The 13,711-nt window shown below is 43.3% G+C and overlaps 1 protein-coding gene across 1 annotated transcript; it reads right to left on the bottom strand.

Moving 5' to 3' along the window:
* Positions 1-531: 531 nt before the first annotated feature.
* LOC148214494 (uncharacterized) lies at positions 532-10,549 on the bottom strand. The gene is given in 7 exon segments (XM_088151214.1): positions 532-1,585; positions 1,587-5,799; positions 6,972-7,101; positions 8,189-8,256; positions 8,384-8,498; positions 8,887-9,490; positions 10,059-10,549. Coding segments are annotated over 6 exon segments (5,283 nt in total). The 5' UTR covers positions 9,304-9,490; positions 10,059-10,549; the 3' UTR covers positions 532-1,245.
* Between the last annotated feature and the right edge of the window lie 3,162 nt (positions 10,550-13,711).

The following is a 13,711-nucleotide window of genomic DNA, read 5'->3' as shown; positions in this document are numbered from 1 at the left end:
CAGAAGATTTTAAAGAACTGAAGCCATAGATGTTTCTTTTGGGACTGATTGACAAAAAGTTTGAAAAAAACTCACGGAACTTTGTTTTTATATACGAGAATAGCAGCGAGATTTTTATATGCACAATGGTGGAAAGATCTGACATTACCCACAATGAAAGAGTGGATGGTGAAGATGATGGAGCTTCCTGAGATGGCTAAATTGACAGCCTTGATTAGAGAAAAAACACTGATGCCAATTGGAAACCCCTTTTGGACTTTTTACATGAAACAGAAAAAAAATGACGATATATGGGTTTGATGATTAGAAAAAATGTTAGATGATAGAAAAATGAAAGCTATGTTGTAACCATAGAGTAAGAGGTCAATTTAAATTTACACCTGTAACTGTTGTAAAAGAAAATTGGAAGTGATTTCTTTATATTTCATTTTTCTTTCATTTTGTTCTGCAATTTTGGCTTTGTTCTCTCTTTACTTTTTCTTTTTTTCTCATCTTAAATATTAGTCTCTGTTAGTTTTTATCTTTCTTGCTTAAAATTTAATACAGTTATTAAAAAAAAAAAGAGACTGGCACTTTGTAAAACAATTCTGGAGACTAGTCCTTGAAAGAAGGGAAACCAAAAGATACACCTTTATTCAGGAAGCTACATGGTGACAGCAAACCGAGGTTGCCCATCTCTGCCTTAGAACCTGCGTGGCGTTTTCTTCATCCCAAGAGAGCAAGGAAGCCAGAAGAGTAAATACAACACTGAAAGTGTTGACACCCCTCATAATTAACAGTCTGTTAAGAGGAGGTGTAATATGAGAGATGCAGATTACACATTTGGCTGCAAAGAGAGCAAAGTCAAAGTGCAGAGTCCCTCTAATGTCTTTATCTCTGGTGCTTCTAGTGGCCAATAAATTGAGAGATCCAAAAAGCGAATGGTGCCAACGTAGGGTCTTCCAAGAAAGACTAGATTCAGGGCACTGTATGGACAAATGCTAAACATCGCTCAAGTAATCCGTTGTAGTTATTCTTCTCCATTCTCTTTGCCATCGTTGTTCCCTCTTATCTTCCATTCGCTAACATTTCATTTCTCCATGGTAATAAAAAGCTTAGGACTGTAGTCTCCAAAACTTTTGACACACAATTCATTTATGCAGTTCTATTCTGTCTGTTTTTATCAGTTTCTCTTGAATGAATTTTTCTATGCCCATAAAGTGATTGATGTTGAGTAAATCCCTTTCTGCACACCATGTATTTATATCATTTCTCACCAGTGTGGATCCTCTTGTGGAAACTGAAGTCACTGCTGGTTCTGAAGCTCTTTCCACACTCCAAGCATTTATATGGTTTCTCTCTCATATGGATCCTTTTATGGGAAGTGAGGTAACCTGACTTAGTGAAGCATTTTCCACACGCCATGCATTTATACGGTTTCTCTCCAGTATGGATTCTGTTATGTGCAGTATAATGATGTTTTTGACTGAAGCTCTTTCCACACTCCTGGCATTCATATGGTTTCCCAATTATGTGAATCCTATTATGGGAAGTAAGGCTTGTTGCAGAATGGAAGCTTTTTCCACATTCCTTGCATTCATATGGTTTTTCCCGTGTGGATCCTTTTATGGGAAGTAAGAGAACGCGAAGCTCTGAAGCTCTTTCCACACTCCTGGCATTTATATGGTTTTTCCCCAGTATGGATCCTTTTATGGGAGGTGAGAGAACGTGACTCAGTGAAGCGTTTTCCACACTCAGTGCATTCATATGGTTTCTCACCGGTGTGGATCCTTTTATGGTAAGTGAGGGAACCTGACTTAGTGAAGCATTTTCCACACACCATGCATTTATACGGTTTCTCTCCAGTATGGATTCTGTTATGTGTAATATACTGACATTGATAACTGAAGCACTTTCCACATTCCTTGCATTCATATGGTTTTTCCCCTGTGTGGATCCTTTTATGGGAAGTAAGAGAACCCGAAGCTCTGAAGCTCTTTCCACACTCCTGGCATTTATATGGTTTCTCCCCAGTGTGGATTCTGTTATGTATAGTATACTGCCATTTATAACTGAAGCTCTTTTGACACTTGAGGCATTCATATGGTTTCCCACCTATGTGAATCCTATTATGGGAAATAAAGCTTGTTGCAAAATGGAAGCTTTTTCCACATTCCTTGCATTCATATGGTTTTTCCCCTGTGTGGATCCTTTTATGGGAAGTAAGAGAACGCGAAGCTCTGAAGCTCTTTCCACACTCCTGGCATTTATATGGTTTTTCCCCAGTATGGATCCTTTTATGAGAGGTGAGAGAACGTGACTCAGTGAAGCGTTTTCCACACTCAGTGCATTCATATGGTTTTTCACCGGTGTGGATCCTTTTATGGGAAGTGAGGTAACGTGATACAGTGAAGCTCTTTCCACACTCCTGGCATTCATATGGTTTCTCCCCAGTGTGGATTCTGTTATGTGTAATATACTGAAATTGATAACTGAAGCACTTTCCACATTCCTTGCATTCATATCGTTTTTCCCCTGTGTGGATCCTTTTATGGGAAGTAAGAGAACGCGAAGCTCTGAAGCTCTTTCCACACTCCTGGCATTTATATGGTTTTTCCCCAGTATGGATCCTTTTATGGGAGGTGAGAGAACGTGACTCAGTGAAGCGTTTTCCACACTCAGTGCATTCATATGGTTTCTCACCGGTGTGGATCCTTTTATGGTAAGTGAGGGAACCTGACTTAGTGAAGCATTTTCCACACACCATGCATTTATACGGTTTCTCTCCAGTATGGATTCTGTTATGTACAATATAATGATGTTTTTGATTGAAGCACTTTCCACATTCCTTGCATTCATATGGTTTCTCCCCAGTGTGGATCCTTTTATGGTAGGTAAGAGGAAGCAAAGCTCTGAAGCTCTTTCCACACTCCTGGCATTTATATGGTTTTTCCCCAGTATGGATTCTTTTATGGTAGATGAGAGAACGTGACTCAGTGAAGCGTTTTCCACACTCAGTGCATTCATATGGTTTCTCACCGGTGTGGATCCTATTATGGGAAGTGAGGGAATCTGACTTAGTGAAGCATTTTCCACATGCCATGCATTTATACGGTTTCTCTCCAGTATGGATTCTGTTATGTGCAGTATAATGACGTTTTTGACTGAAGCTCTTTCCACACTCCTGGCATTCATATGGTTTCTCCCCAGTGTGGATTCTGTTATGTACAGTATACTGATATTTTCGACTGAAGCATTTTCCACATTCCTTGCATTCATATGGTTTTTCCCCTGTGTGGATCCTTTTATGGGAAGTAAGAGAACCCGAAGCTCTGAAGCTCTTTCCACCCTCCTGGCATTTATATGGTTTCTCCCCAGTGTGGATTCTGTTATGTATAATATACTGCCATTTATAACTGAAGCTCTTTTGACACTTGAGGCATTCATATGGTTTCCCACCTATGTGAATCCTATTATGGGAAATAAAGCTTGTTGCAAAATGGAAGCTTTTTCCACATTCCTTGCATTCATATGGTTTTTCCCCTGTGTGGATCCTTTTATGGGAAGTAAGAGAACCCGAAGCTCTGAAGCTCTTTCCACACTCCTGGCATTTATATGGTTTCTCCCCAGTATGGATCCTTTTATGGGAGGTGAGAGAACGTGACTCAGTGAAGCGTTTTCCACACTCAGTGCATTCATATGGTTTTTCACCGGTGTGGATCCTTTTATGGGAAGTGAGGTAACGTGATACAGTGAAGCTCTTTCCACACTCCTGGCATTTATATGGTTTCTCCCCAGTGTGGATTCTGTTATGTGTAATATACTGACATTGATAACTGAAGCACTTTCCACATTCCTTGCATTCATATCGTTTTTCCCCTGTGTGGATCCTTTTATGGGAAGTAAGAGAACCCGAAGCTCTGAAGCTCTTTCCACACTCCTGGCATTTATATGGTTTCTCCCCAGTGTGGATTCTGTTATGTATAGTATACTGCCATTTATAACTGAAGCTCTTTTGACACTTGAGGCATTCATATGGTTTCCCACCTATGTGAATCTTATTATGGGAAATAAAGCTTGTTGCAAAATGGAAGCTTTTTCCACATTCCTTGCATTCATATGGTTTTTCCCCTGTGTGGATCCTTTTATGGGAAGTAAGAGAACGCGAAGCTCTGAAGCTCTTTCCACACTCCTGGCATTTATATGGTTTTTCCCCAGTATGGATCCTTTTATGGGAGGTGAGAGAACGTGACTCAGTGAAGCGTTTTCCACACTCAGTGCATTCATATGGTTTCTCACCGGTGTGGATCCTTTTATGGTAAGTGAGGGAACCTGACTTAGTGAAGCATTTTCCACACACCATGCATTTATACGGTTTCTCTCCAGTATGGATTCTGTTATGTACAATATAATGATGTTTTTGATTGAAGCACTTTCCACATTCCTTGCATTCATATGGTTTCTCCCCAGTGTGGATCCTTTTATGGTAAGTAAGAGGAAGCGAAGCTCTGAAGCTCTTTCCACACTCCTGGCATTTATATGGTTTTTCCCCAGTATGGATTCTTTTATGGTAGATGAGAGAACGTGACTCAGTGAAGCGTTTTCCGCACTCAGTGCATTCATATGGTTTCTCACCGGTGTGGATCCTATTATGGGAAGTGAGGGAATCTGACTTAGTGAAGCATTTTCCACACGCCATGCATTTATACGGTTTCTCTCCAGTATGGATTCTGTTATGTGCAGTATAATGACGTTTTTGACTGAAGCTCTTTCCACACTCCTGGCATTCATATGGTTTCTCCCCAGTGTGGATTCTGTTATGTACAGTATACTGATATTTTCGACTGAAGCATTTTCCACATTCCTTGCATTCATATGGTTTTTCCCCTGTGTGGATCCTTTTATGGGAAGTAAGAGAACCCGAAGCTCTGAAGCTCTTTCCACGCTCCTGGCATTTATATGGTTTCTCCCCAGTGTGGATTCTGTTATGTATAGTATACTGCCATTTATAACTGAAGCTCTTTTGACACTTGAGGCATTCATATGGTTTCCCACCTATGTGAATCCTATTATGGGAAATAAAGCTTGTTGCAAAATGGAAGCTTTTTCCACATTCCTTGCATTCATATGGTTTTTCCCCTGTGTGGATCCTTTTATGGGAAGTAAGAGAACCCGAAGCTCTGAAGCTCTTTCCACACTCCTGGCATTTATATGGTTTTTCCCCAGTATGGATCCTTTTATGGGAGGTGAGAGAACGTGACTCAGTGAAGCGTTTTCCACACTCAGTGCATTCATATGGTTTTTCACCGGTGTGGATCCTTTTATGGGAAGTGAGGTAACGTGATACAGTGAAGCTCTTTCCACACTCCTGGCATTTATATGGTTTCTCCCCAGTGTGGATTCTGTTATGTATAATATACTGACATTTATAACTGAAGCACTGTCTACACTCCAGGCACTTATATGGTTTTTCTCCATCTTGTATTCTCTGACGTAAAGTAAGAGGAAAGGTCCTTCCAGAGTGTTTCCCGCTTTCATTTTGTTTCTCTACAGCATGGCTTCTACAACAGTCGCATAATCCCGATTCATCTCTGAGTATTTCTCCGCACCCTGGACACAGTCCTTTTTCTTGGTGATCGTCTTTGGCCAAGAAGACACTGATATCTGCATACTGAAAAGTAGAGCATTTCCCCGGCCCCCCTTTTAACTGGATTTCCTCAGGCCTTTGCTTTCCAAACATCCTTTCCACAATTTCCTTTCCGCCTTTTGGCAAAGGTGCTGCTGCCTCGTGGCCAGAACCCTCCATCTCCCATCCGTCACCTGCTTGGACAGAAAAAAAAAAAGGAAAGTTGACACAAGTTGAGGTGCAAAAGGGATCAAGCTCCAACTCTGTATCCCTTCTTTGAACGTTACCAACCCCCAACCCCCCAGCTCTTCTTCCCTTTAGCATTTTTTGTGATTCTTCTGCCTGCTTCTGCCAGGGCGTGTTCAAAACATGGTGCTATGCTTGGTATCGGATTGATGTAAGATCTGACTTTGGGGTCCCTTAGCCTCCTCTCCATGAGGAAGCTCTCCCTTGAAAAAACTGGTTGTCAGTCTGGGTGTGTTCATTCATCCTCAGTTGTCCCTGCATTTATAGGCAGCACTAAGAAAAGGGAAGCCTTGGAGAAAATGGGAGGGAGAGCCACTTGGGTGGAAGGTCTCATCTCTTGAGAACCCGGCCCATCGGACAGCCCAGTTCTCTAGCAGTCACATCCTTGCGATAATCCCTGTGTGTCTATGAGGACTTCCAAATGCCATCATTATAGACAGAAAAACATAAAGAGGAGTTAAGGAAGAATCAGGGGAAACATCCAAGGAGGTATTGGAGAAAATCTAACATTATTGGGGAGGGGTGTCAATTACAGCAGAGATCTTTGACAACTAAATCGGTTTTGAAACTTGTCCTTTTCCTCCTACCCAAATTAACTTCCATTCGCTCTTCATTTTTCTCTTGCCAAAATCACATGGTTGCAGAGAAAAACACTTAGCGTTCTTCTATTAACCCTAAACAGCAGGTTTCCAAAGGAAAAACAGCACCATTTCACCCCTAATCCCAAGGCTTAGGATAGAAATGGAGAGGAAGAAAAGTCATTAGCCCAAGAGCTGAATAAATGACAAACCTTCATAAGACAGTTAGGGAAGCATCTGGGCCCAAAAAGTTGAAATCAGTGTGATGGAATTAAGCATCTCCTCAAGCCAAGGAATCAGTTTGTCACTGATATATTGAAACAGAAATGGAAACATTCGCCCGATGAGAAATGGCACAGGATGCATCTAAGCAGAGAGCCATTGACCTATTTCCTTCCTCGGAGCAGGAGAAGGCCAGATCTTTTCCTTCTCCCTCCCAGGAGATGGCATCTGGTTGGAGATTTTTAATAAGAAATAGCTGATGGCATCTAACTACAAAATGTCTTCCCAAACGCTCTGACTGGAGAATAGCAAACCCTTACCCAGAGAGGCTACGTTCCTATAATTTTCCAGCATGACTTCCCGATGCAGTGCTTTTTGGCGAGGCTCCAGCTGAGACCACTCCTCCTTGGAGAAATACACAGCCACCTCCTCGAAGGACACAAGACCCTCCTGAACAAGGAAAGAAAGAACAGAACAGGCCAGGAGGATTTGCAAGTTCTGTCCTATTCTTCACAAATTCCCAAAGCAAAGATATGCACTAAGTTAAATGGCAACGCTTGGTGGGATTCCAAGGTTTAGGAGAGAAAATGGAAAGAGCCAAAAGCTTTTGACTGAAGAAATATTTCTGGCAGGCTTGATCAACTTGATTGCTTCTGCAGGCCTTTCAGTGCCATTCAATGAAAGTAACACCACTTTCCTTCTGGATCGATTGATCTATCTCTATCTCTATCCTATCTATCATCTGTATCTCTCTCTCCCTGTCTGTCTGTCTGTCTGTCTAACAGTCTAAGTCATTGGCTGAATGGGAAATAAGAAATGGGAGAAAATTTTCTGGGAAGGACATTTCTCAGCCTTTGCAAAGCTGGATAATTTGGCCTCCAAATCCAAGCACACATCAGAGGATTAGAAATTACTTTGCAAGCCAAAAGTGCTTTAATTATATGGTCTATTAGAACAATTTTTACTGAGACACTTTTCTATCTGGCCACCTTCACTGGATTTAAATAGACTGCCTTATCTTTTAATTGGATAGGTTTATTTTCCTTATCACTGGTTGTAAACAAGACTTTAAAAATGGTAATGTGCCGTATGAGTACTTACTTACCTTTGAACAACCTTACACGTCAAGGGATTACAAAATGAATGGGTCTCTGTTTAGCAGTTGCTACTGCTGTAATAACATTATTCCTATCTCTTGAAAGACTTTTTAAAAAATTAGTTATTGTAAACTAATAGTAGGAAGGGTAACTAGCAGAAGGAGAGCTAAGTACTGGTCTTTAAAAAAAAAGATTTCCTAATAAGAATCTCAGGATAGAAATTACAAACCATTGGAAATCAACAACAGACTTCAGAGGAGGCTAAGCTGACTGAGAGCAACTTGAATGTTCCATTCCCCATTCCATGTTGCTCAGGAACAAGAAAATAATCAAGCCCAAACAAGAGGGAAAAATGGAAGGCGAGAGTGCTATGTACACCAACTTGACTTCCTGATCGAAAGGGAGAATACAAATCTAATGAATAAATGTCCTCCTCTTACTTGAGTTGGAGGTTCAACCATTGTTTCAGCTCCATCATAAAGAGCAGACAACTTCATTCTATGCTTCCCTGTGAGGGAGACAGAATTTTAAAATGCATAATTAATAAAACAGGAGGAAGTATTCTACAGAAGAGAAGACATACAGAAGATGAGACAGCTGGGATCTCTCTGGGGAATGGGAAGACCTTCCATTACCTCCTGAGGTGTCCTGACTTGGATCTTCCTGAGAGATCCTCCTGAAAAACAGCTCCTGAGGGGGACTGGATGGATTCCTCCTTCCCTCAGGATCTTCGATGTCCACAGCGAAGGACTTGAAATAGTAGGCAGGAAAAAAGAAGAAGAATTAACAGACATCACACAACATGAAGTGGAGTCACTTTTTGTGAGATGGGCGGCACGTAAATTTGAAATACAAATAAATAAATAAATAAATAAATAAATAAATAAATAAATTCTTGTTTTCAACACTACTTCAAAACCTCCAGTGTAAATTCAGTGAGGCTGGAAAGCAAGAGAGAAATGGCTGTCCCAAATCTATCTTTTAGAATGGATAATGGAATAATGTCCTACAAGAATTAGTGAAACATCTCCACATATTATGAATGCCAGAGAACTCTGGTTGGGAGGGTTTAAGAATTCAAACACATTGTTTATTCCGTTCAGACCCCTTCTGGGCTCCCAAGATGAAGGTCTCCCACCTGCAACTCGACCTGCTCCTTCTGCTCCTCCACCTGGCTCAGGAGGAAGCCTTCCACCAGGGCCACCGCCTGGGAGCTGGTCTCTGCTCCACACTCCCGCACCCAGCTCTCCATCTGCAAGGGCAGAAGGGCCAGGAACTGCTCCAGAACAACCAGGTCCAGCATCTGCGCTTTTGTGTGCTTTTCTGCTCTGAACCATCGACTACACAAGTAGTGGAGTCGGCTGCAAAGTCCTCGGGGACCCTCAGCCTCCTGGTCTTCAATGCGCCTGGGGTTCCAGGGCTGAACTTCAGAATGGATGGTTTCCTCCTCCAGGATCTTCTGCCCAGTTCTTGCGCAGATCTCCCCACAGCTCCCAGGCTGAACAGAGGGAGGGCCTTCTCCAGTTCCCTCACTTGCTAAAGGTTGTCTCTCCATTCTTCTCTGTCCTGTACCACAACTCCAAATCGGTCTGAAGAGTCTTGTGGCTCTCCAAACGTCTTTTCATTCATAGGAGTGTTCCTGTAGCTTCAGGAGTGACCTCAGCAGGCCATTCAGCCCTCTTTGCCTAAGAGATAATTTTATCTTTATGCGAGGATGTGCAAATGGCTTCCAGTTTGGGTGTCTGAGATGGAAAAGAAAAGAATTTCCAAGAATTAGAAAGTGGTGGATTTAACCATTGAACAACACTCATCCCCATGGAAGGAAGTATTTTTCTCAGCTGGTATAGGATTGCAGTGGCATTGAGCAGATAGGTCCTCTGTGTGTGTGTGTGTGTGTGTGTCTGTGTAGCACAAAATATGGGATTGACTTCCATCAAGGATTTGGAATAACCAATGAATGCATTTTGGAACATTTTCTATTTCTTTCTTCTCACAAGGAAGGGCTTGCTTTTTAAACACCCAGATCTACATTTATCAACAAGCAGGGTTCACACAACATGCCAAACCCCAAACTTCATGAAAGTTCAGTTCACATAAAATGAAATATCAATGAAATGATCCTGGCTTGGGATGTTCCATTTCCCTTTCTTCAGGGTTTACTTTTGAAGAGCCAAGTCACACTATTACATGCAGGCAGGTTCATACAACATGCCCTAAGCCCAAACAGGCCAACCAACCCCAGGGGCCGAGTTCACACAAAGCACAGGGCTTGAAAGAAGGTAGCTTAACATGATGTCCTGGTTCACTCACCCTCCGAAGACGTGTTGAACTGCAGAGGATCCAACCCTATTTTAGCCTCATCCAGCATGTGGTGAGAATCCAGGCGTAATCTCTGGTGCTTTTCTTATTTCCTGCTTGAGATTTGCAGTGCAAACTCTTCCTCTCCCCTCACTCAAGGGCTTTTCCCAGGAAATGGGGCATGAAGGGCTCCCCCAGATCCCCTCCTCCTTCCTCAGAATCCTGGATTTGTTCCTGGGGGCAACACAGCTGGTCTGGAGCTCTGCTTTCCCCCCATCGGTTACGTACATGGAAAAGGGTGGCAGGGGAACATGGGATCTGGGCTCTCCCACTTCCAGGACTCAGAAGATTGAACCTGGATGAGGACTTGGCCTGTGTCTCTTCCTTCTCCAGTGCGAGAACACGCTGCCTCCCTTTGCATGGGAAGAGGCCCACACTCACCCAGGAAGACTTTCCTGCAGCTTTTTTACCTCTTGCGAAGCTCAATGGGTTAAAGAGAGAGAGTGCAGCGTCCTAGAGCGGCAAGATGTAGTGATGTCACTCCCTTCCCACCTTCCTCTGGAAAGCCACCTCTGGCATTGGCCCCCAGTGGCCCAACGCTGAAGTGCACAGTGTTCCCTTCTCTTTGCAGAAGGAGCCCCCGGTGGATTCTGTGTGCAGTGCAGGTGCTCATGCAAAGAGGAGAGAAAGGGAGAAATTTTCCATGGGGGGGCCAGGAGGAAGGAAGCTGTGGTGTCCGCCCCCCCATAAGAAAGCCTTCTCAATCCAGCTACTTTCAACAACTTTAGAACGTCTCCAACCTTCCATTTTTAAGAAAGATTCTGGAGAAAGTCGTGTCCCTGCGTAGAGGGAGCAGATGGAGCAAAGGAACAGACAGAACCATTACTGATCTGTTGTAAGTTTTTCTGAGTTAGAAAAGAAAGTATTTTGCATGATGAAAGATGGCTGATTCCTAGGCTCAGCTAGCCATGGGTACCAAGGCAAGATCTCTCTTTAAAAGGGAAATCCGAACTCAAGATGAATACCCCTCTCCTATTTTTCCCACAACAACCACCCTGTGAAGTAGGTTGGCTGAGAGAGAATGATGGGCCCAAAGTCACCCAGCCAGCTTCCGTTCCTAAGGGGGACTAGAACTCATGGTCTCCTGCTTTCTATTCCAGCACCTTAACCACTTATGATCATGATTATTATAAGCCCTTCCCAAAGGACAATACAGAAAAACAAATTATTGACGCAATTCCATCCAATCAAATCAGCCAGCCAAATATTTGCCAACCCTTAATCCTAAATTTAACTCTGGATTTGGGGGATGACTTTCCCTTGATACTCTGCTTATCCGCTGAAATTTAACCCTTTCTCTAAGGCCCCTACAAGACCAACCAACCTCCCTTCCTTCCTTCTTCCCTCCCTCCCTCCCCTGCTCATCTCCAGTTTTATTCTTCCCTTTCCTTTCTCGCAGCAACTCCTCTCTCTCTCTCTCTCTCTGTTGTTTCTCCTTAAAGATAGTTAAAATTTATTTGATTTTTGATCAAATGAATTTGTTCCTCATTTATTTTTTTCTATATATAGGGCTTTTCTGAAAGATCTATTCATGCTTCCCTCTTAAGATCACCACCCCTTGCCTTCATCATCTTTGGGCATCAATCCTATTTTCCTCCCCTCCCCTCCCCCTTCTAATGTCTCCAAGCACAGCATGCAGGATCCACTGCACAGGGCATTCTTTTCTAGTTCAGCCAAAACACAAGGAAGAGCACTTTCCTTGGAGAGGTAACTCACCAGGACAATGAGAAGGCGAGGAAGTTCCAAGCTCACCGTGAGGGTCACCTTTCTAAGGAGAAGCACTTTCTTCCTTTATCTCTTAGCCTGGAGAGAAAGAACCTGCTGAAGTCCTTCTGGGAAGGAAACCCACATGTGATGCTGCATCTGTGCTACTAGCAAACAAGTCACGCTTGCAGTGGCTGCCAGCAAGCTGAAACTCGAGTCTTCCTATGTGCCTTTTTTCAAAATTAGAATCTTGGGTCAGGGTAATCCTGGAGCTCCAGCTCCTCTAACCTACCTATGCCCCACTGGCCCCAGGCCAGAGAAACCTTTTCTTTCTTCACATCTCCCATTAGAGTTCCTTTCCCTGAAAGGGTTATAGTCATTGCTGTAATGGAGAAAAAGGAAAAGGAGCACCCCAAGATGGAGACTGCACCCAGCTCCCCTCTTTGCCTAATCCCATCAGACCCGCATCAACCATTCCCATCTGCAGACAAAGCCCCCATAATCTCATCCAGCCAAAAGAAGAGAAGCTCTAAAAAGCAGCCCCAAGAAGGAAACCACAACAACATAGCCAAGTGTGAAACCACAACATTCCATCCTCAATCAAGGACACACCCCTGATTATCTCAACTTTCCACCTCCTTAGCAAGGACTTTCCCACTTCACAGCTGCTTCTGAAAGCGGGATTAATTATGTATTTATTTCAATTTGTATGGCTGCTCATCTCAACAAATGGCTCTGGGTGGTGCACAATCTTAAAATAAACTCCACAACTCCAGGAGGCAAGCTGTTCCACTACTTAATAATTCTCACTGTCAAGAAATTCCTTATTCCCAGGCTGGATCTCCCTCTGACAAGCTTCTCCCCATTGCTTCTTGTCCTACCCTCAGGTGCTATGGAGAATAAATCGATGCCCTCTTCCCTGTGGCAGCCCTTGATTGGAAGACTGCCATCATGTCTCCCTGCAGTCTTCTCTTCGTTAAACATACCAAGTTCCTTTAGCCATTCTTCATAGAATTTAGCCTCCAGATCCCTTATCATCTTTGTTGCTCTTCTCTGCACTCTTTCTAGGATTCCAAATGTGGCCTCACCAGTGCCGGGTAGAGTGGTACTATCCCTTCCCTTGATCTTGATACTACCCCTCTGTTGATGCAGCCCAGGACTGTGTTGGCATTTCTGGGAGCTGTAGCTGACTCCTCCTTAAGTGGTGGTCCACCAGAACACCAAGACCACTCTCCCAGGCATTACTGTTGAGCCAGGTCCTGCCTATCCTGTACCTGTGCATCTGGGGTTTCCTGCCTAAGTGCGGGACCTGACTTTTCTCTCCACTGAACTGCATCATGTTGGATAGGGCCCAGTCTTGCCAGTCTTGCTCAAGTCTGTCAAGATGCTTCTGAATCTTGAATCCATCTTCCAAGGTGTTAGCAATTCCCCCTAGCTTTGTGTCGTCTGCAAATTTGATGAGTGCCCCTTCAATCCCTTCATCGAGTTGTTCGTTCCAGTCTTCCATCCAGCACATTCAACAGCTCAGAACTGCAGTCTTTTCAATTCCTTTGCACAGTCAATTCATTCATACGGGTCCACCCTTTGTACATCTTTTTGTGCGAAAGATCCTGCTGCTTCCAAGGCACTCATGCTCTACGCATTTATATGGTTTCATCTCTGCCTCCTTCTATGGGTATAAAGTGAATAATTGTGTGCAAATCCCTTCGGCGCTCAAGACGTTTTCCCCCCAGTATGTGTTCTCCAAATAGGAAACATCCCAGGCCTTGGGGTAAGGTGAATGCAGCCCCTTTGTTAGAGATGTTTCTTTACATATTGTATACTGTTTGTGGGTATGCTATCCACTTTACGTATACTGTAATCTGTGTTTTTAATGTTGGTTGTTTTAAATTCTGAGCCAC

Source organism: Python bivittatus, unplaced genomic scaffold, assembly GCF_059951505.1.
Source record: "Python bivittatus isolate LINGU-HERP-01145 unplaced genomic scaffold, Pbiv_v1 ctg000650_np1212, whole genome shotgun sequence".
Lineage (NCBI taxonomy): Eukaryota > Metazoa > Chordata > Lepidosauria > Squamata > Pythonidae > Python > Python bivittatus.
Note: the sequence above shows the minus strand (reverse complement) of the source record. Positions and strands in the feature narration are given on the sequence as shown.